The 24,691-nt window shown below is 37.7% G+C and overlaps 1 protein-coding gene across 5 annotated transcripts in view; it reads left to right on the top strand.

Moving 5' to 3' along the window:
* The window catches only part of BCAS3 (BCAS3 microtubule associated cell migration factor), an 849,167-nt gene that overhangs the window by 397,652 nt on the left and 426,824 nt on the right, over positions 1-24,691 (top strand). For 3 of the 5 annotated variants that reach the window (XM_075264760.1, XM_075264763.1, XM_075264761.1), the window contains exons 17-20: positions 571-615; positions 16,686-16,810; positions 19,156-19,321; positions 22,642-22,742. In XM_075264760.1, the coding sequence (XP_075120861.1) occupies positions 571-615; positions 16,686-16,810; positions 19,156-19,321; positions 22,642-22,742 (437 nt within the window). The remainder of the gene's footprint in view (positions 1-570; positions 616-16,685; positions 16,811-19,155; positions 19,322-22,641; positions 22,743-24,691) is intronic. The other 2 variants (XM_075264762.1, XM_075264764.1) reach the window with 1 other exon arrangement.

Here is a 24,691-nt window from a genome sequence, read left to right as displayed (position 1 = left end):
TGCTTCTTTGCAGGAAGAGACTTTAGATGGTTCTTTCTCAGGATTGGTGTGGGTCCCAGAGGTCAGACCCTCATAATGATGGGACCTCTATACATTAGTATTTATTAAACCTGCAGAAGAACCGGCTGCCATAAAAGTATTATATATACACCAACTTTTATTTGTCATTTTTAAAGGTGTTTCTGTGAACTCAAATACGGTTTTATTTGACCTAAAGAATTGTAAACCAATTGTACCTATTTTCTATTCACCTACTTTTGGTCTTCTGTGTCCCCACCACTCTTTGGTTCTGATGCTGCATAACTACATGTTATCCATATTGATGACTGATCACATGGTCCCAGCATCCACATATTTGTGACTTGTCTCTTCAGATGACATGTTATCACACATGTTGGAGGTTGCAGAAGGTACCTTTTATAAATGTAGAACTCGAAGAATGGCATACAAAAGGTTTATGATGTCCAGATGTGTCATATTTCAGCATCCACCTAACTAATTTGATTTAAGTAATGTATGTTGTAAGGTTTCTTTATCTAATTTGTTTGCCTTTTCCCCTCCTATGTGAAGTCCTTACCTGTTTGGAGCAGGATGTTTTTCCATTAAAGCTCCTTGGTAAGTTCTTATTCACTCCCCAGCATGCTTTTAATTCTTGTTCTGTTGTCTGGCTTTGGTCAATTTCTTGTATCTGCTTAGAAAAAGATTGGATTGATGGAGGCACCTTATTGTTATACACAGGGCACAGACAATGTAGACTGTAGATTTTATTGTTTACAATCCAGTCTACCATGTATTGTTTTGTGGACTGGATTTTTATTTTACAAAATAAAGCTAATGTAAAAAATTTGTGCTGATATTAATGGACTGATGAGGTTGTTGTAGATACACTACCACAACCTATCCTATATGTTTGGCAAGAGAGTTTGTGGAATAAGTAACGCTTAGTACCAATTCTAACTAGAAAGTCAAAACCTGAAAAATAAGTCCTTTATATCAATAAATATTTGCCACCAGTTAAAGTAAAGTGGTAGAGGTTTTTTCCACATAGAACTTTTTTATATATTAAGCCCGTGTGCGAGAGCTGAAAGAGTTGGAAGAAAAAGACCAGTAGACATTAATTTTATCTAAGCTAAAACCTATTGCAACTTCTGGTGGTCCCATGTAAGTGAATGGAGTGGAGGCCACATACTGTATGTGCACCATTCCTGTGAACTTCCAGCAGTCCCATAGAAGTAAATTTATGTACCATCCATTCACATAGGGCACTCTGTGTCTTTTGCTAACCCCAGTTCTACTGATCCTGGGACCCCATACAATTAAACACTTATTCACTACCTTAGAATTTCATAAATAAATCAGTGGCAAAATGTGTTATATAGCAGATGGACTGCAAAGGTACACACTTGTAGAGCTCCATCCATATTAAATCTTGGAAAGCAGCAAATAATACAGTGCAGTAAAAAATAATTCTATATTGTATAGTAAGTTGCTGGATTTTCCCATCTGGGGCTGTATTTTAGCTATTTTCGGCACTCCTATTGAGTTGAAAAATCCAACCACCGCTCCATTCAAAATGGAAACTCCCACTGATCTGCAAGTTATGCCCTATTCTTTGTACAATTTGCCCAGATAGAAGACCTCTTACTATAAATAAATATATCAGTAAAGTGCTGTTGGTTTTGGTGCCTGATATGCTATTTAGACTCTGTACTGCCTAGTAGGCAGTGTCAGACAGGAGCAGGCAAGGCGTGTGTTTCTGTCCTCCTCTGATTGGAGCTCTGAATCACACTCCTTTTCCTGCTCCTACCTGACACTGCCCACCTGACATTGAGTGCAGAGCCTGTCAGACAAGTAGAATAGCAGGCACCAGAACTTATCTGTACTGATTTCTCAGGAACGGTAATAGTTCCTTCCAAGTAGTCGATGGAGAATCATTGGAGTGGTGCCTATTAACGGATGCTAAAGATTGGAGTTTGTAGAGTTGGTGAAATATTTTCTTCAACAATCGAATTTTAATATTATGTAATATTGTAGATTGTAGATATCATAGGTACAGTATTTGCATTTGTGTCATCCCCACAGACAGCTATTCTGTGAATAGCCAGAATACCTTTTTATAGATAGATAGAAATACAATATGATTTAATACCAATTGGCCTAATTTATATGCAAACATTTATCTAATATATATATTTATCTAATCTATCAAAGCTAGAACTAGTTATATATATATATATATATATATATATATATATATATATATATATATATATATATATATATATATATATTACATATATTTGTATGTTAAACTAAGCCAAATTGACGTTCGCAGATTTTTTTTTTTTTTTTGCTGTGCTCTTGCCCTGGGTTCAGTAGTAAGAACAACTTTACATGCCGTGGAGTTTCAGTGCACATATTTATTTTGCTGAATTATAGCTTTTTCTTCTTGGATTGTGACTGACCACTGGGGCCGTGCCAAAGACAGGCAGTTGTCAGCCAGCACTGATCTTTGGTCTGAAACAAGATTAAAAGGCACAGATTAAAGAGGAATGTGTGCAGTACTCTGGAGTTTTAAATCACTGGTTGCCTTCCCAAGACTGCTTTGTGGTTGGTTTGATTCTCTTGGTGGCTTGTGAGGGAGAAAAAGGAGGTCTTAAAGCGCCTACACATTCATTATAGCGGAAGGAAAATAGTGTGTTTTCTACATTTGCCTGGTATAACATATTGTTTTCATTACGGTTTTAATAAGAGCTGTAATTATGACAGCATAGTGAATGGAAATGTGACAGATTATTGCATGTTGTGCATGAGATTTCACAGTATGTTTGCTGAAGAAGCCGTCTTATGTCCCACCAGGGGATGTGTGGAGACTGGAACTGGACCATTGTTCGGTGGTTAGCCTGCAATGTTAAGCACATCTGTACACATCCAATGTAGACAGAAGTTTAGAGTGGATGACTCTTTCTTCCAGTCTTTTATTAACTGCTTTCTGCAAAGACTACATAAATTGTTGCGACTTGTAATTGTCTTTTTAGAGAAGCCATGTTGAGAAGCCTTTTGTTATATTTCTTTATATTGTGCTGTCACCTTCCTTGGCATTGTAATATGTGGTACAAAATAAAAAAATGAAACAAGAATATAGATACAAATATAAATATCAATACAAGATAGTTTCATCCCTAACAGTTAAAGTGGCCATAGAGTTGTGAAAGCAAGAATGCATTGTGATTTTTTGGACTGTTTTGATTTTGTTTTTGCTGCATTTTTATGTGTTCCGTTATTAAATCTATAGGGAAAAAATTTCAGCTTTTCTGCAGTGTTTTTTTTCCCCTGCAATGTGTGGATGAGATTAACCAATATGTCATTCTTTTTCCTGAGACTGTAAAACCCAGCAGCCCAAAACGTTGCATTTCCGCAACATGAGACCTTAAAGAGGACCTTTCATCAGATCGGGCACATGCAGTTTTATATACTGCTTGAAAGCTGACAGTGCGCTGAATTCAGCATACTATCGGCTTTCCCGATCTGTGCCCCGGGTAAAGCGCTATCGGTCCCGGTACCGTAGCACTTTACAGTCAGAAGGGCGTTTCTGACACTTAGCCAGGGACGCCCTTCTGCCCAGCAGCGCCTATCGCGCTGTACTGTGTGAGCGGGGAGGAACGCTCCACAGTACAGCGCAATAGGCGCTGCTGGGCAGAAGAGCGTCCCTGGCTAAGTGTCAGAAATGCCCTTCTGATTGTAAAGCGCTACGGTACCGGAACCAATAGCGCTTTACACCGGGCACAGATCGGGAAAGCCGATAGTGCGCTGAATTCAGCACATTGTCAGCTTTCCAGCAGTATATAGAACTGCATGTGCCCGATCTGATGAAAGGTCCTCTTTAACCTGAATATACCTTCTGAATTCCCAATAAATTTGGCCATGAGAAATGAATGGTGTGAAGTAACAAATGAACGTATAGTCTCATTGCTCTGGTGCCAACAGTTTAATGCTTCCTATTGGTCTTTGTTTACTTGGGCCCCTACCAAATAACTATTGCAGGCAGAATGGTATATGGAGCTGAGAAAGAAAATACAAGTAGAACGGAGGAGAATTTCTTGTACTGAGATTTCTTTTGGACAGTATTTGGTGACTGATGGTGTATAACAGATGACGGGTGTTGTATATGAAGTTAAAACATTTCAGACTGTATTGACAGTTAGTAGATGGAGGTCTAAAGGAACTAAAGAGGAGGTGAATGAGTGAAACAGCTGCTAGATCTACTGGAAGATTGCCCATTGGCTTGTAATAATCACGACATATAGCACTAGAGAACATGAGAGAAATGCCCATGTCTATAAACATTCCTCACTGAGTAAGCTTTATGTATATACTATATTAAATTGTAATTTAAGGTAATAGTAAAATATACCCAGATATAAAGAGCACCGCATACATTAAAAAGATAACTTACTCTTTGTAGAGCATACTGAAAAATAACCCCTTGTGACCAATTCATATCATAACTCCTTATAATATTACATCTCAGCATGTGATCTGCCAATACTTTGCAGAAACATCCCCCTTTCTATAGAATTCTCTAAAAAATTCTTACTTTCGACTGTCCTGTTTTTCAAAAGTACAAAGCTTGATATCTCTACTCATTCTTCAACTTTCTGCCATGAATGGTTCATCTACATATTATCTTGTTGAACAGATCAAATAATATAGTTATATGTTCAGAGTCCATGGGAGGAATTTATTAATATTGGTCTTTCCTACGTCAGACTTAATCAATTCCTCCCTTGGCTCAAGTTGCGCCAGAATTACTAAGAGGCTTTGGATTCTTAATATCTAGTCCTGGGAGGGTATGGTCAGAATTGAATTCTGTTCAAGCCATTCAATAGATATCAGCCATTGTGTAGGTTTCAGTTTTTAGCACAATGTATAGTAAAGTTGTTGGACAGAGGCATTCCTGCCCCGCCACCTTGGTCCCTGCTATGCCCACATTTAAAACAAGTGACAAGCTCAATGGAAAAAGGAAGAAGTACATTTTTTGGTGCAAAACAGCTGTACACCAAAAATGCACCACAGGGCAATGCAGTTCAAAAAATTCCATTAAAATATGATTAGACATAGTTTATCATCAAAAAGGATGAAATCTTTTAACAACCGTTCTAGCCAACTTTATGAGCCCCAAGAACTAGTGGCATAATAACAGTTAAATTGGTTGTGGCTTGCACCCATGGGTGTAAACTACAACCAATGTAACTGATATTATGCCACTAGTTCTTGGCTCATGAAATAATTGAAATACAGCAGTATGCACACTCATTCTTGTTGTTCTTGCTGAGGAGCATGGGTAATATGAGCATATGGTGTACCTTTCCGTAAGTAAACTTTCCAGTCTACAGCTTACATTGTAAAAAGACAATTTGGTGCCTTTATCTTTGAGCAATTTATTTGTGTGTTCTAGTGATTTTAATGTTTTGTTAGATTTTTATTGCATGTTAGTATACATCTACTTTCTTACCACAACCATAGCATGTGCTGTGTTTTCACCTTGCATGTCTTGTTTTTATCTATGACATAGCATGGCTCTTATCATGTCTAAATAATTACCCAATTAATACCTTTTGTCTTAACTTACGAAATTATAATTTTCAATCCACAAAATAGGGAAGAAATGTCTGATCACCAGGACAACCCAAAAATAGGAACGGGACCCAAGCCCATAGGTCCCTCTGAAACACAGGACCACACCAACAAGCAATTTCAGTGGAGCATCGGTCATGCACATGTCTTGTTGCTGAAACAGCTGAGAGCAATACGTGGTTATCTCCATCAATCCTATACGTTTTAAATGCAGTAACACCATGCATCTTTGACCGCTGTTCCATTCAAATTGTTCCTCTCTGTTGGAGTTTACCTTTCTAGTCATCGGTAGTGCCTCTGGTGACCAGACATTTATCCTGTTTAAGGCCGGGGCCCCATGGGACAGAAACACAGTGATTTGACCGTGGCGAAAACACCTTGGGAAAAATCACAGCATTTTACAGTAAGGGCAAAGTGGATGGGATCCTAACAAATCCCATGCCCACTTTACGGTAAAAACCGCAGTGCGAGCACACCACAATTTCCAAAACCAGTGGTTTTGGAAATCACAGCATGCCAATTATATCTACGGAAACGCCCGCGTTTTCCCCCATAGGTATAATTGTTACAGACAGTCCACAAAGGAAAACCGTGCAAACTTTCTGTCTAAAGCGCTGCGAAAAGAACCGTGATGCGTTGCCACCGTGGTTTATCCTGCGATGCTTTTTTGCTGCAGGACGTCCCATGGGACCTTAGTCTCAAGGTGATAATTGCTTAACGTGAAAATCCCATTTTCTAAGGTACAAGGCATCGACAAGTTGCAAATTTTTACACAAGTTGGTTTTGTATGCGAAAATATGCAACTTTTTGCTATTTTCACACTTTCTTATGTCAGACAACTGGTTTGAATGATGACTGAAATCTACAGCAACAATGAGCTGGTGTAGATTAGTGTACTTGCGCATCCCCAGGGGAGGCTACACCTGGTTTATGATGAGGTGTATGTCTCCTTATAAGTCAGACACATCATCTGCCAGTTCAGTGCATATGAAGACTGATGTTGAAGATGGCAATTTTCATAACTCTCCACTATTACGTACAGATGATTGCCTGCCATGATCTAACCTTATATAAACTGTTGAGAAACAATATGGCCGGGGGCCCCAAGTGGCATAATTGTCACGGTTTGTTTGTGGCGGAAATGCCATGGAAAAAACGCGGTGTTTTACAGTACTTGCGAAATGAATGGAATTCTAGTGAATTCCATCCGCACATTGTGGGAAAATACGTGCAGCGGTCACATTGCAATTTTCTAAACCATTGTGGTTTTGGAACTCGCAGCATGTAAGATATACCTACTGAAACACTGGTGGTTTCCCTATAGGTATAATGGAAACAGAAAGTCCGCAGAGGAAACCACTGCGGACTTTTTGTGAAAAGTGCTGCAGGAAAAGATGCAGTGCATTGCCACCATGGTTTTTTCAGCAGTGCTTTTTTGCTGCAGCCCACCACGTGGATCCTTAACCTCAAACTGTATCTATCTCTGAAAACTCTTTTAAGACACAGTCTGTATACAAACAACTTATCATAATTGTCTATAGGACAGTCTTTCAGCAATACTGCACATGGCACTGAAGTTGCATTATTGCAGTGGGCTCCAATCTTTCTTACCTGGAGAGTCACAATCAGTTCCAAGAGACGGTTGTGAACCACATTCTATGTAAATAGATTATATAAGCCATATAATCCGTAAAAAACAGGAAATGAGAAATGAGAAGAGCTTCCTATATATTTTCCATTCCTTTTGTAGTTACTCCTGGGTTTGGCTCAAAATAACACAGCAAAATCTGTAAAAAGAAAAGCTGCTTTTCCACAGTGTAGGGCCTCTGCCTTACGTTTCCAGCCTTCAGATGGAATTAAAGTAAGGAGTTAAAATAAAAAAATAAACCATACTCACCTGTCCTCAGTGTCAGATAAGACAACTAGGAACGGGAAACAGCAGGTGGAATGGCAGGGCCTAGAACGGGTGCGTATGGTCAATTTTTTTTTTATTGTAACCCCTTCCCTAAATTTTGTGCACTATCAGAAAAATCCTTGTAATGTGCTGCCCCATGTGCATGTATTACCTGTTGTTATTATTTATTACTTGAATTCTCACTGACTATATTTAACCATATTATGTAAAGTGAACACAAAATGGTACCAAACTTGTAATATGAAAAGGAAATGGTTGTTCAGGTCATACTTAATTCTAAATTGCACCATTGTTTGGCACTGCACAAAAAATATGGGAATCATGTAAGTGGCAGAATGTGTAATATGAAAGAAAATGGTTGTTCAGAGACTCTTTTTGCCTAAGCGTGGCTCCTTACTCAACATATGGCGAGCAGCCATTTTTATTGAAGACTGTAGAGTCTGTGAAGAACCATTATCTATATATATTAAATATTCTGCTACACTTGCAGTCATTACCTTACTTGCCCATAGCTCACTCTTAAGGACTAGTGTGAAAAGCTTTGTATGCTAAACCAGCTTTAATGTTCTAGCAAACACTCATATGAGGTGGCTAGCAAGCCACAAATTTAGGGACGTTGCATTATCGTATTGGTCATTGTTAACAGTCTTACGGGGTTTTATACCTGTTTGACCAAATAGAAAATAAGACTCGCTATTATCACATATTCACTATCTTGGCATGATTTTTGTATATTCAATTCTCATATAAATACTAAAATGTGAATGCTAATCATAATATTTTTATAGAATGTATAGCATAAATAGTCGGTGACAACTTAAATCTGCTTGTTTGCCTCGATATAATAAAAATACCTTCACCTCTCCCTGGGTATGACTACTTAGTCAGTGAAATGTAGCATTTTTGTTTGCTGTTAACAAATTTCTGTTGACAGATTTGTCATTTTTGATATATGCTTATAATATAGGTTTTCCATTAATAAAAGGTTTCCCATAGTGGCCCCTGCACACAGTATGATGCCCCTTAGTGGCCTCTGCACACAGTATGATGCCCCATAGTGGCCCTGCACACAGTATGATGCCCTATAGTGACCCTTGCACACAGTATTATTTTCCCTAGTGGCCCCTGTACACGGTATGATGCCCTATAGTAGCCCTTGCACACAGTATAATGTCTCATATTGGCCCCTGTATACAGTATGATGCCCCATAGTGACCCCTGCACACAGTATTTTGCCCCATAGTGACCCCTGCACACTGTATTATTTTCCCTAGTTGCCCCTGCACACGGTATGATGCCCCATAGTGGCCCTTGCACACAGTATTATGCCCCATTGAGGACACCTGTGAACAATTATTATACTCTGGGGTCTTTTCAGACCTCAGAGTATAATAATTGGAGACCCGGGGAGGATATAAACATAAAAAAACTCTGTTACTTACCTCTCCCTGGCTTTGGTGCACTCCCTTATGATGTCCGCCATCTTAAGTGACAAACGGGACGTCACTTGAGCCGGGCCTGCACTGCGATGCATAAAGATGCAGGCCGCAGCCATGTGATGTCAGGGATGTCACACAAGCAGGCCTGAAGCCTGCCTGGAGCCACAAGAGGTAAGTAACACTGTTTTTTATGTTCCCTCACTTCCCCAGGGCCTCTGATCATTATACTCGTGGGTCTCAAAAGATATTTTATATATAAATATCTAGTATAATAATTACCAATCCTGGCTCTTGCTCACAGCCTCTGCAGAAGGAGAAGCACAGGCAGCCGTGGGCAGGAACCAGGATCGATAAGTAAATAGGGCCCATTACCAGCTCAGCTGGAGGTCCTCCAGCTGGTAACAGCCTATTAAAAAAAAAACAAAAAAAAAAACAGTGGTAGTGGCTGTTGCCAGGCCCCCTAGGGTCACCGGCCCTGTGGCAGCTGCTACCACGATAGTTACACCCCTGCATAGCTTGTTGCCAGGCAGATGTCTGATTCCTGTATGTGACTGTAACAAGTCATACACCCGTGTCTCCATCACATGACCACGGACTGATTTTTATCCACTGGGAGTAAACAAAATGAATGACAGCAAGAGGAGAACTAGAAAACCGTGAGGAATTGATACAGAAAGTATATTGGAAAATTGTACAACTTTTCATTATACAAACAATAACATTTATTTGCTGAAACTGAGCAATCCCTTGAGATGGTATATCTTAGTATTTGAACCTGTGGCCTTCAAAATACTGTACAATGTGCATCATGTTATAGAGAAGGGGCAGCTGAGGAGATTAATATACATTTTTGTGCGATTTATTCTAAATTCTGTTTTGCTGATTAAATCCTTGCTTACTGTGAGTTTATGACTCTAGTGGGCAGACTAATGTAAAGCATACCTAAACTTTTCAACAACTTTTGATCTTCTGCCAGAATTTGTGACGTTAATACATTTTAGATGATACTTTATTACCAGATTTTGTCTCCTTTCTGTGAAAGCCTGTTCTGTAATCCACTTTCTGTCCCTTATTTATCCTTTGCTCTGAGACTGTATGGTCAGCAGAAATCTTGTCATTGGTTCTCACTGGAGTAACGATGGAGTGCTCATGTATTATACAGAGTTGAGACTGGGGATCACTTCAAACTGTTGTATTCCAGGTATTCTAAAAACAAGAACAACTGTTCTGGTACCATATGAAAGATGAGATTCTCAGCTTTCATAAGCCACCAAGGTCATAGTTCCCATATTCAGACATATTTACAGCCCCCATATCCTGAATGTGTGTTCAGCTAGTGATATCTCTGGAAGTACTGCAGGTAGAAGTGTGAGCTAGGTGGCATATTAGACTCTGATCTTTCATAGGATGCCTCTGTTCTAGGTTTTAGAACTTTTTGAATTGACCCCACTCCAGTCTCAACTTCTTTGTATTCAGGAGCTCACATACCTATATGTTATCAGGGGGAAGAGGGTGGCTAGTGACACTGCATGAGAAATAGATATTAAAGGTCCTCCATTAAAATCAATGGGCTGCCTGTGCATTGCAGAGTTCACCAGGGGACAAGTGACTTTCTTATTTGATTAAGATGCTTGTTTGAAGCTACACTACAACTTTTTGCAGTACTGCTGATTGATTTTAACTATTTAGTGATAGTTGACACCCACAACGTAGTATAAAACTTACTGTGTTCATTTGTACTGTAGTTGTGGCTAACACGAAGTCACAGTGTAGCCCTGTCCCACTAGACAGGATCCCTTTCTACATTTTCTACCCTTATAGGACATATACAAAGCATCTCTCCTATCAAATCAACAATCTTATCAACCCGTTAAGTACTGTGAATTTTGTAAGACATTTAAACACACGATTTTCCAAGGAGAACTTTATCAAGATTCAGATTGTTGTAAATTATACAGTTTACAGGATCACAAATGGTGCAAGAAAAAATATTGGGGATACAGTTTATGTTGAAAGTCTTCAAAATAATATCTAAAAGTGGGCAGCACAGTGGCTCAGTGGATAGCACCGCAGCCTTGACGTCCTGGGTTTGAATCCAACCAAGGACATCTGCAAGGAGTTTGTATGTTCTCCCTGTGTTTAGGTGAGTTTCATTCCATGCTCCAAAAACATACTGATATGGAGAAATGTAAAACAACAACAAAACAGAGCGTATCTAAAAGTGTTTCTGGTGCAAGATATGTTTCCTATGTATGACACTAATGGATTGAAAATAAAATCAATATTTTATTATTTTCCATGTAATAAAGCCTTTTTTTTTTTTTTGCTGTATACAGTCACAGACCGCTTTATATACAGAATATACAACAAACTAAACTATGAACTAATATAAAATGACATGTTCATCAGTTATCTCAGATACCGTTATTAACAAGATCTGCAGATTGTTTAAGCTTCCCTTAGTTTCCTGGCAGTCTGACAGCAGACTGTGGACTGTTGCAGCAGTTACAGCAGTCTATAGTCTGTATAAAATATGTAACAAAAAGGCATTTGTGACATTTCAGTTTTATATCCATCTTCGGAGAAAAGCAAAAACACTTAACAATAGTTCTGTGCGCAGGTAAGACGATGTGGCTTGAACCCAAGAAAAGGTCATTTGCTTTTATTTTGAATATGACCTAAACCCTTGGGTGTAAATGTGAATTTAGTATTATTTTCTGTCAGTAGCAGTGTGTAAATCTACAAGTCTGCTGAAAGTCCTGAAACTGACCCCTTGCACAATACCTCCTTGAAGTTATTTTTAAATGTGATACCTAACCTGTCTTTTGATTTTAGCATTGGGTATAATTTACAAAGTGCTGACAGTTTAAAGGGGAGTAAAGTACAGAAGGTCACCAGCAGAACAAGGCTGCCTCATATAAGACCATAATATAGAACATCAGCATTGTTGGCACACAGATGACATCTTTTAACCTCACTAGGTAGGAATGCTGTAACCTCTGAAAAGATGTTTCAAAATGCACAAAAGGGAAGATTTTCACTACCTTTCAGGCATAAACCTCAGTCTCATGGAAGGGTATATGGTCTACAAGAACAATAATTATTCTATGTATACTTATATAGCCCATATACACTGTACTGGATGTAAAAAATACAATACAGTATAGTGATTGGATCTACAACTACAGTACATAGTTGTCTATATAGCACATCTACTAGTGGAGTCAATGTCTTTATTTGTGTGTGCCAACACTATGGGTGACAGAAATGACCACATCTGGCAGAATATATTGCGCAGTTGTCAATTTATTCAGCTCTTCTTACGTGATCCCTCTGAAAGATATCGCTGAGCAAAGGCCATAAGAGCACTTATGCATGGGGACCTATGGATCCAGTATTCAGCAGGAAACAGGGTAAGTTCACATGGAAGAAAAAGGTTTGTCCGTGTGACTTTTCGGCACGGCTAGCCGCAACGGGATGCCGATGCAGTGCACCAGCATCCCGTCACATCATCCCGCTCCTTATTGGGCCCAAATAAATGGGCGTAATCAGGAGTGAGTCTCTAGTTGCGGGCGCCGCAGCTGACCCAGACGCAGAATTCGCAGGAAGATAGGGCATGTCCCTTCCTTTTCCCGCTAGCTGAAAAAAATCGCTAGCAATAAAAAAAAAACAGCGAGTGACTCCCATTGAAATGAATAGGAGACGATTTTGAGGCGGATTCCTCATCAAAATCCACCTTCAAAAAACTCTGTGTGAACATACCCTAAATGTATACTGCAGATGCAGTGTGAAAAGACCTAAGAATCATCCAGCTTAACTTATTTGTAAAAATGTAATATGTTAGCCATTTTATCCTTCTGTTTATCACTTCTGTATGTCTGAATGTATTTTTAAGATAAGCACTTCTATCAAGGCTTTGTGTTCCCTTCCGTTGTATATTAGTGACTGTGAAGGCTTGTGGATTTGTGAAAGCGAGCAGGTATTACTATGGCATGTGACAGAGATTCTTTGCTGGATAGAATATAGCATTTTTACTGTTTTCTGTTATACAAGCCTTTAAGCTTCTCCTTGCACAGTGTTTAACCAAAGACACATTTTTATTGGTATGAAAAAGTGCCATTCAGTTGTTCTTCAGAAATGACTAATTCCAGTTCATGACAAACACTTAAATCTCCACTTTCTAAATTACATATCCATTACCTTGAATTGGAAAGAAAAGACCCGGGAATTCATAATTTAATATAGTGTTCCAATGGAAACATTCCAAAATGAAATGCATTTTATGATCCCATCTAGCCTTTTAATGCCGTGGTGTGTCCCAACACTGGGCTGACACATGAGCATGTAACAATGATTGATTACATGGAACACCTCAGCATCATTGTGTGATGATTCACAATGCTTTTATATCCTTTCTTGTAAACATTCCTGGTTATTCCAGACCAGTATTATGTTGAGCTCATGCCAAAACGGGGCAGTTTAGTCTTTAAGAGATTACCATAGCATATTACACTTACAAATCACTTCTTTGTAGTGCGTTGCCTTTCAACTACTGCAGCGCTACAGCAAATCAATACTGGACAGTGTTTTAGTGTTACAGAAAAGAACAGATTCGATCACTAAGGGATCTACAGTATAACCTACGGATTAGGAAATGTGTGCAATATATTGCCGTATAAACCACAGAGGTGTGTGAATGGTGTCATAAGAAAAAACTGGCGTGCTACTACATAGACCCAGAATTAATACTTATACTGCATTCAGTGCACAGGATTGAAATTCAATATGGTGGCATTATATGAATTAGCGGACGTAAATAATAAACCAATTATCCAGTCCTAAACCAATTGTGTCCTGTTTTACATGGAGGTGTAAGTAGCATGAAGCAGCTATAGGGCTCTTGGAGAGGGATCAGCCACATTTCTCTCAGATGGCAAGAATTATAGCAGAACTATTCTCTACATAGCAATTTAATTGTGGCCAAACAAGAGCGGGAAATTGCCGCCAAGAAGTGGGATACAAATTTCAAGCCCTTTTGTATAGGGGCTAGTATAACCAAGAACTTTTGGTCCTGTTTGATCCTTGCTATGGAGTCACTTGTTCTGTCTATGCCACTGCCTCTTTGGTTATGTTATACCCTAAAGAGCCTGTCCAAAAACAAAAGAAAAAAAAAATCACTGCTTTCTGTCAGAAACTGTCCATAGATCATGTCTGGCATTGCAACTAATCTCTGTGGAAGTGAACAGGGTTTAGCTTCAATGAAATCCACAATTCATTGACACATGTAACACTGAAAGAAAGCTGCCATGGTTTCATAACCCTCTCTTCAGGTCAATAAAAATATCCGATGCAGCAAAATGTTAATGAAGTGTTTTGTCAGGATAATCCATACATTGTTAGGAACACTTTTGTATAGGTGTCACTTTTTTCCTATTGGATTGTTCCCTTTTTTAACATTTATCAACACTCACTGTAAACGCATAGACGTTTCCTCTTCATCCTCATAATCGACTGCCCTGATACATTCTTTATATCACATTTTCCATAAACTACAAGCCAAGAGCTGTTAGAGGCCTGTGTTTCGCAATGTAATTGATCAAAAGAATTGTAAGAACTTTGTGATTTCAAATATTTTTGTATAAAATCTGTACCCATATGTCATTGACTTCAAAGATAAAACTAAAGGAATGCCTGCTTCTCTATCAGTTGTAGAATATGGAATTCTGCCTATCTAAATGAAATAGAAATCCTGAACTACCTGATGCCAACTGAGTGGACATCTGATCATAAATGTTCTATTGAAATTCGATTTTTCTAGTTTTATCTTTTTTTTTTTTTTATTTCGAACTTCCACCTACCATATGTATTTACTGTTATGTACAGCAGTACTGGAAGGAATGCTCAACTAGTTACAATAGTAGCCCCCCAATTACCACTTAAAGGGGTATTCCCATGTACATAATCATATCTATATTTGTAGATAATTAAAAGATAAACATTTTTGCAAATATAAGTAATTAAAAATTCTGCAGAGGTTTAAAGATTTCCTCTAACTATCTTAGTGGTGACAGTCTTTTATCTTGATCGGTTGCCAATGGATACGACCACCAATGCAGAAACTTTCTGTGGTCTGGGACTTGTCAGGAACCCAGCTATGATTTTCTTATTGTAGCTGGGTTATCAGACAGGGGCACTACATGTATGAGGAGATATCCCAGCCACAATAAAGACATCATGGCAGATTTTCTGACCTTAGAAAGTTTCTGCATTAGTGGTCGTATCCATGGGAACCGATCAAGATAACAGACTGTCACCACTAAGAAAGTTAGAGAAAATCTTTAAAACTCTGCAGAATTTTTAATTATATTTGCAAAAAAGTTTAACTTTTAATTATCTACAAATTTAAAAATAGTTATGTAGATGGGAATGCCCCTTTAAGTAAGCGTTTGGAAAATAGCATGTCATACAGTGTATCCCTAGCTCCTTTTCACCATCCAACAGAGAGGGGTCATATAAAACGTTAACAGTACAGTGCTGCAACAACACTATGGTATAATGACTGCTACCATGACACGCCTGGCAGATTATTCCCAAATACAATTAACTTTGGCATGATAGCACATATGTGCAGATTTAGTTTAAAAGAATTGCATTTATTAGGCAGCCAATGTAGTGACTGACACAGACTGCAGGCATCTTTGTAGAGTCTAGACTAATAGATGAGCCTGGCCGCTACATTCAGAATAGATGAAGAGGAAGAATAGAGGAAGACTGATTGGAAGGGAGTTACAGTAGTCAAGGCAGGAATGAATCAGGGCGACAATAAGTGTCTTTAATATTTCCATAGTAAGGAAAGGCTGCATTCCGGAGATATGTTTGAGGTGGAGATGACATGAGTGTGCGAGTGATTGGATATGGGGGATGAAGGAAAGTTTCTGAGTGAAACATAACTCTGGGGTGGTGGGCATGCTGCCTTGGAGTTATGGTAAGGCTGGAGACTGAAATATTGCTATCAGGGTGAGGTCTGTTAAATGATGGAAAAAGCAGTAGTTCTGTATTTGAGATATTCAGTTCCAGATAAAGAGGGCAGAATTTTAAATATCTTCTGTTTGGACTGACAAAGCACCGACATGTTCCACAGCACTTTACAGACATTTACAGTCTTTGGGAGAACATATAAACTCCATGTAGACAATGCCCTTGGTCAGATTCCAATACAGAACTTAGTGCTGTGCCCCCATGCTATCTCTTTATAGTACATATGAATCCAGCTTGTTTGTAAATAGAGAATACTGGTTACTGTTGAACTACACATTTCTGTATGCATTGAAGCAAAGTGCACACTGCACTGCATTGTGCGTATATAAAAAGTCCTGCTTATATGCATTCTTAAAACTCATACAACATATTTGTGTGTAATATTTGTATTTTTAGTATTATTTGCTTTGTATTTATATATTGTATTTGTAATATTTTTGTATTTGTAAAAATTCTTTGATTTTTGATATATTCTGTGCCTTTTGTTATGTTACTATAGAACATACCCTGCAAGAATTTTGTGGATTATTAAACTCATTTGTCTTCCCAATACAGTTCACCTGTATTTACAATATTTTAGTTATTTTTATATACTTTGTGTTTAGTTCCAGCTGTAATAAACATTGTGTTTCCTTTTTTATTCTATTTTTTTAAAGCAAAGTCAAGCCAGCTCCACAGATTTCCCCAAGTAAGTCAACAGGAGGAGAATTCTGTGTTGCTGCTGTGTTTGGCTCCTCGCGATCCTGGTTTGCTAGTAACCAAGGCATTAAAAGAGACAAAGGTTAGTAAATAAGTTCATTCTAGTTATTTTGTAAGTTTCGGTATATGTACAGAACAAAGTGTATTACACATGGCAGCATTTCAGTACTGTACTCTACCTTGGCTCTACCTTGTATTAACAAAGTTTGTCTACCTATATACTTAAATGTAGAAATATCAATAATCTGGCGAGAAATGGCCAACCTGACAACCTGTATCAGAAACAGATTGTTATAAGTTCACATAATACTTACACAAACGCTTCGTTTTGGTTAGATTGTAAAAAAAAAAAACCTCAAATACGTCATCCAACTTATAGAAAAGGTTTACATCAGAGAAAGAAGATCAAGGACCTCTCATTTTCCCCTACATAATACACATCCGTATGCCAAGATTCCCCATATATTTAGTGCATAGCTTACACAAAGTTCTAGTTACCTTATTTCTCCTACAGTTTTTTTCACTGATATCATTGTATCACATGTTTTGTTTGGTAAGTCATCTTTATTACCCTTTTGCATTTTCTATGCAATTTTTGTAATTTGCTTTAAAAAAAAAAAAGCTCAAAAATTTTTTTAAAAGAAAGAAATATTTTACCATGAAGACATGTAGAATTGCCACAAATCATGGCCATCTAATCTGTGAAATAAAAAAGATCAATCAAATCTGCATTATTTAGGCTTACTATTTCATTATAGCAGTGAAAAGAGCAGTGGTATACATGCGAGCCCACCACTCCAATGAAATGGGGTCCTCCACCAGTCAGACACTGATCCCCTATTAAGTTTGTTATAAACATTTTAATAGGGCAGAGCTGACTGCCCAAAAATCAGCTATGAAGAAACGCATGGTAGCAGAAAAACATAACCCATATGTAGTAATTTGTCATTTTTAAGTTGACATCTTGACATCTACCTTAACATTGAGGCAGCCAAAAAGCTATTTTAGGATTTTTCTAATGCTAATGTCAAGTAAAGAACGCTGTGATATAAAATATTTCGCAACAATACTAAAGAATATTTCTGGGGCACTGTTAGAATGAATTGTACTTTTGATAGTAAGTCTGTAGATATTATTATGTGCCTTTGTTTCCTGTTTGTGACAGATGTGTCTGACTTTTAGGTGGTTTTTGTCCAGGCCATATGTCCTTGGCTGAGATCATGATGTAAATGTAATTGTTTCTGACTGCCCTGTATGTCTATCAGCAAAGGAGTCAGGTCTAAACATAGAGCAACATATGTTGGTCTGACTCACACAGTAAAGTAGCTCTATGATGCTGTGCAGTGTTAGAAAGCCATGCCTGCCATTGTGCACTATAGTTATTGATATAATTTCAGGGAGACCTCCTAGAACCACTGGCAGAGCTTTGTTACTGCTTTTTAATTCACCTATGTATCATTTTTTGGAGTCGCAGACACCTCTAGTTATATTGTAGTTGTTTACAGTGTCATGATTCTGACTGGAGAGGACATGTATGTTAATGCGGGGATGAGAACAGGGCAGAGATAGATAGATAGATAGATAGATAGATAGATAGATAGATAGATAGATAGATTTTGCTATATTCTGTTTTAATTCCGATCTTATCTCCAAAAAGGTTAGATGCAGCATGAAATGTAAAGAGAACAAAAATACAATTGTTTGGAAATCTCATATAAGCATATTTTGCTCACCGTAGAACACGTTAGAAGTTGAAGTTAGACATTTTTTTCATTTTATTTGAAATATTAAGGCATTTAGAAATAGATGGCAGAAACACATCTCAAAAAATAGTTGAGACACGATTAACAAACAACTGGAAAAGACAAATAGACCATAACAAACTATGTACCCCAAAACGATTGGCCTAAAAACATATAAAAATTGCCAATTTTTTTGCCATTTTACCTCCCCTAAAAAATTATATAAAACGTTATCGAAGTATGGTATCAAAATAATTATTATGGCTGTCAAAATATGGCAATGCCAATAAAAATGTTTTCCTTGGATTATATTTTTTTAAATGCAGATTGTGAGCCATATAGGGCTCACAATGTACATTTTTTTCCCCTATCAGTATGTCTGATACGGGGAGAACATACAAACTCCTAGCAGATGTTGTAACTGGCAGGATTTGAACCCAGGACTCCACCGCTGCAAGGAGTCCACCATGTTGCCCCTGTTTTCCTTGGATTCTAAAGGGGTTAAAACATAAAACTATACAAATTTCTAACATTCTAGAATGATCTGAGCAAGGACTGCTTTTCAATGATAGATATTCTTCAGTATGTTTCCATTAATAAACAATGCAGGGAGCCAGGATTTAATGTAATATTGGTGAACACGGTTGTGTTTTGGATTTCATTTTCTGCTTGCTTTGCCTCTTAGATCAGTCTAAGCAATATGTGGTGGAGTCCCTGTACATCATTAGCTGTTATGGAACGCTAGTAGAACATGTGCTGGAGCCTCGACCGCTGAGCACTGCGCCGAAGATAAGTGATGACACACCTCTGGAGATGTGGACTTCACCACGTGCCAGCTGGACTCTAGTTAGGTATGTTGATGCTTATCTCATTGTATTTTGGAAGGAAACCATTGTATTGTTATTTTTGTAAGAGTAATGTTAGATTTCAGCAGCTAGAGTTCAAATCTTAGTGATTCCTTGTATACCTACCAGAAACCTTTAAAGGAAAAGTTACTTTTAACGATTTTCTTCATGATGCTTTCATTTTTGTCAGATGCTTCTTAGACATGGGTACTGACAGAAGTGAAACACTACATGTATATTGGAAATGCAATTTAAGGGAATTTTTCAAATCTATTGAAATAAGAGTCTCTATGAGATGATTTATAGAGCAAAAGAATTGTTTGGAAAACAAGTCACATTACTGTGTCCATGACCTGATTGGCTGAAAGTCCTAATGTGATCACAGTTGCTGTATATCAGTGTATGAAGGGGCCATGGACTTACATTCAGTTTATGTCTGCCACAAAGAAAGTCTACTTTTAGGCTGAGGACCCACATTGCAGAAACGCAGCTTTTTTTTGCGGCGGATTTTGCTGCGTTTTTTTGAGCCAAACCCAGAAGTGGATTGAACAGAATGTAGAAGTATAAGAACTTCCTATATATTTCCCATTCCTATTGTAGACATTCTTGGCTTTGGCTAAAAAAAAAACCAAAGCGAAATCTGGCAAAAGAAAAAGCTGAGTTTCTGCAATGTGGGACCTAAATTTAAAGGAGTTATCCAGCGTGAAGCATTTATTGTATATAAACTGGATAGGTGGATCACCGCAAGACTAGGAGGACTTTGAAAGGACTGGCGGTTAGACATACTCAATGCCTCTTCATTCAAAGTTATAGCACTAACTGCTATAGTATAATTTTCTGCGGAATATATGTACTTTTCATTTAAATGTTTGGCCATGATGGATAAAGGGTCTGGTATACTTCGGACAATAGTAACATTTCATATACACATTGAAAGTTCAGATATTTGGCAAAAGTCAAAACTTTGCAAATTCCAGTCTAATAACTGCATAATGGATAAAATTGCCAGCCATTTTTGCGTATAATGTGCGTAGGGTACAATACACATTATATAAATGATATGGAGTATACTGACGTTATTTTGTCAGACAGTCATAAATGACATTTCTGTACCATTACTTATCGTTATTACCATTACCCTCTAATTTATATCTACATTAATGTGATTGTCTAGCAATGCAACATTGTTCCATTGGTTTTCTAATAAAAGTTAGTCTAGATTGAAATGGCCCTTAATAAGTGGCCAGACCTAACTGCACCAAACAGAAATCAATCTGGAAATATTACTCCAGTGTCTTTTTTTCGGACATTTTAAAGTATTTTGCCATTGATTTTCAGGATGCATTGTCCTGCAGCAGTGGTTATTCCTGTATTGGTAGAATCAATAGAAGCGATACAGAGCAATTTACAAGGAACATTCCTTAATTAAAATGACCTCATATTGGACAGAGCTGTCATTTTTCAGAGTAGGAACATCAAGGAGTTTTGTCTGAGCTAGGACTCTTTTAATGCTATTGAGCACTGTCTTACCGTATATTCCTGGCTTACAGGCATACAGTGCAGAAAGGTAGCCTTATGCTTTTTACCAGGCACATTACCAAGGTGATATAAAGTTGCATAACAATAAGTAAAATGCAGTACTCAAGTGACTGTCTTCACCTAACAGGCAAAATTAAGACCATTAGATGTTTAATATTTATATCGTTATAATGAAATGAATATAATTTATATCAAGCCAACATAAGAGCATGGATATGAAAATGAAATAAGAAGATTATGCGTAGTATGGAAAATTAGTAGGATGATAATGGAATATATATGAAATGGGAAAGACGTGTACATTTGTGCAACTGTAAGCAAAATAAATCAGCACCCAGGAAAGTTTCTCACTTGCCAGGGACACATATGTCAGAACGAAAGCAAATGAAAGGAAACCAATGCTGCTGACTGGTACTGTTGTTGTGGAACCAAGTATTGTATGATATCCATGTGAAGATCTGGTATATTTTATAAGTTTTATCATAGTCAGTATATTCTCAAACATTTATTATGTCATTTCAACAAACTTTGTATAAATCAATAATCTACATTAAAAAAAAAAAAAAGATATACCAATTACCAGTTAGGGAGCAGAATATCCTCTATTTAATGTGTGCAGTATATAGCAGATAGTCGCTACCCCACCATCAGAAATGCAGACTTCAGACAGGGCCTGCATAGGGGAAAACTCCTAGCAAAGTCATTGAAAGACAGCTTTGCTTTATATATAAAACACTCAGTGTTATCAATGCTCTAAAGAATTTTTCTGGGATCAGAATATTGATAGAATCGGTTGTTTGAAGGGGCTTTGATGCTTGTGTAAGTGTTTCAGCCTCTTCAAATAGAAGATGTACAGGTAGGTTTATCCAAGGTAAACATTAAGGAGCAAGTGCCTCAGCCCTTAAGATTCAGTAGGTGAGTAATTGTTATTATATTAATTCACTCCATCCCAATACTTTCCAAATCAATAATAGAGCAATGTAGCATCCTTTAATGCAAGCAGAAGCCAGAAACCAATGAAGCAATGCAGCAATCATATTTTATGGATATACAAATCAGACTGCAAGTGGATTGGGGGCAGGGCCTAACTTGCCAGATCTGTGTACATATGGCTAAAACTGTCTGAATGTCCCCTAATGTTGTTGCCTGGTGTTGCCTCATTAGCTACCCTTGTCACAACTGTCTGTAGGCAAATTTGATAAATCAGGTTTGCCACTGATGCACTTGAGGCTGATTTCCATAGCCATAAACAAGTGACTATCACTGCATTGTTTCATTAGTTTGTAGTCACAAAAGTATATGTCACTGGTTTGTTATGGAAAACTGATGTCGTATTTGCTTTTATGAAATTGTTGTTGGATTCTTACGGCAACCTAGTGCCATATTTGTTTTTATGAATATGCCAACGGGAAATTATGGAAACCTGGTCTAAAGCAAAAAAGGATGGGTGGTTATGGAAAACTGGACTAAAATTATGTGAGTCAGTGAGGCTAAGAATGAAGGTCCCTCAAGCTTCTATTGGCCAATGGGGGTCTTGTGATATGGAAGAATACTCTTTATTTAGAAGCCAGCAGTGCCATATTTGCTTCTGTTTATTTATGAAGAACAGTGGGTCCCATAGAACTATGTGCCCAACTTGGTGCAAATTGATCCAGTTGTTTGGCCAAGCATAAAGAACAAAAATTCATATATATATATATATATATATATATATATATATATATATATATATGCCATGAGTGCCATTACATTCAAGGAATAATATTTTGCTCATTTTATTTCTTCAGGACTCCGCAATGGAATGAGCTGCAGCCGCCATTTAACGCAAACCATCCTTTGTTATTGGCCTCAGATGTGGTACAGTACTATCAATACCTGCTAGCTGGCTGTAAGTGCATTTCTTGTTTATTCACTTTGTTTTTCTTGTGCCAATAGACACTAATCCAGTTTTTCATAGTAATAAAGGATAAGTTGAAGAAAAACAAAGTCTATCTTCCTCGACTTATTGTTCTGTGATGTTGATCTAGATAAATGCAAAACTGTCTTTCTTGCCTATAGCAGGTAATGACAGAGCAACTTTCATCTTTAAGAACAGAATATAGAATAAAACCTATGCAGTGATTGATTACTATGGGAAACAATATGTATACTTTTCTTCCACCAATTCCCATTTGTTGCAGCTGCCATAAAGGACACCCCAGGCTGCATTGCCTACACAGAAGATGCAGCGAGTGTAAGCCTCCAGGGAAGTAGTAAAAATTAACTCAATAAATTGCTACTTTTATAAAAGCAATAAACACATTGGGGCAGATTTACTATTACATTCATATAGGAAGCCTAGTACGGAGCCTTCAGCACAGAGTCCATCTAAAATCGTATACAATAAGGTCCTGAAAACACAACTTTTTTGCGTGAAGGTGTCATAAACAACAGGTAACTGATAGACCCCATTATAGTCCATGGGGTTCCTCAGGAGCAATTGTTTTCTATCATTACATAATACATATGGATATAGTCACGGAAATATGACAGCACTAAATTATATTTGTAGAAAATAAAATGTATTTCATCATTACAATAACCAAAAGATTATTTGCAAACAATTAAAAGACATCAATAATGAGGTAGAGGTTATGACCCATCCAGGATACTTCCAAAATCACATGGAGTAAAGTGTCATGTGCAGTGTGACTAATGATGTATATATTAACTGTATTAGGTCAATACGCATGTAATAAATAGATAATAGATAATGACAATTAAAAAACATGTACTGATGGTAATATATACAGCTACATATCTGGATAAAGCGCATAGTATAGAACTAGTAAATACATGTACACTATCTGAAATTTCTGTGGCTATCCTGCACAGGTGTGAACATGCATAAACCCAATACATGTGAAGAAAAGTAAATCTACCAAGGATCAGCCATGACCTCCACCTGCAGCCCTGAAACATGTTTTGCCCCATGCTTCCTCAGGTGGCTGTCTGTTAGATGGCTTCAACTTTATTGTTTCTTCTTTTTTTCCTACAGCAAAGAGAAAAAAAACAGGTTACCAGCACAGATGCGAACCCATCCTTACACTGTGCTAGACAGTTTTAAAACCCACCAGATTTATCACAGTGATAAATCTAGCACATTGTTAGATTGTCTAGCTTACACTATCCATGAGTTGGCTTTGTTTCTGATAAAAAGATAGGCCAACATTTTGGTTCTTTTTTGGCGCATGGAGTCGCATCTTAAGCCATGGCTTTCTAAGAAGCCCTACCACTTTTCGTTAAGTCTCATCTGACTTAAGTATCTAAAATAGTCTGACCCAGTCCAACCAGACACGATTAGTGCTGACACATCCCTTTTACTAGAGGATGGTAACATCTACACAGAGTTCTAAGCGAGATGCTCCTACATTCAGATATTATGGAGAATACGTTTACTCGAGTAGATATGTCAGGATATGGGAGAGGTCCTCTTTAAATCTAATTCATGAAACTTAACTGAAACATCTAATATATACCCCACCCTTCAGGCCTAACCCCCATGAAAGTCTTTTTATAATGTGACTATTTGCTATATACCTTTGTTCCAAAATTTTTGGTGTATTGAACAGAATGGAGCCATATGTCTGGTATACACAATAGGATAAATATGCTCTAAACTTGTAACCTCAGGCCAGCTTCTAGTGTACGGTACGGACTGCTCCTCTTCTCCCAATGGACGTAATTTACTTGAAGGAAGTGTTTCTGCTCTGACAATGTTGAGAGTTACGCTCCAAACACAATTATGCGCATAGCCTCAGATATATTACAGCACATTCATATTTGAAGAAAATGTCC

This window comes from Leptodactylus fuscus, chromosome 2 (genome assembly GCF_031893055.1).
Source record: "Leptodactylus fuscus isolate aLepFus1 chromosome 2, aLepFus1.hap2, whole genome shotgun sequence".
Classification (NCBI taxonomy): domain Eukaryota; kingdom Metazoa; phylum Chordata; class Amphibia; order Anura; family Leptodactylidae; genus Leptodactylus; species Leptodactylus fuscus.
This window is presented reverse-complemented; position numbering and strand designations above follow the sequence as displayed.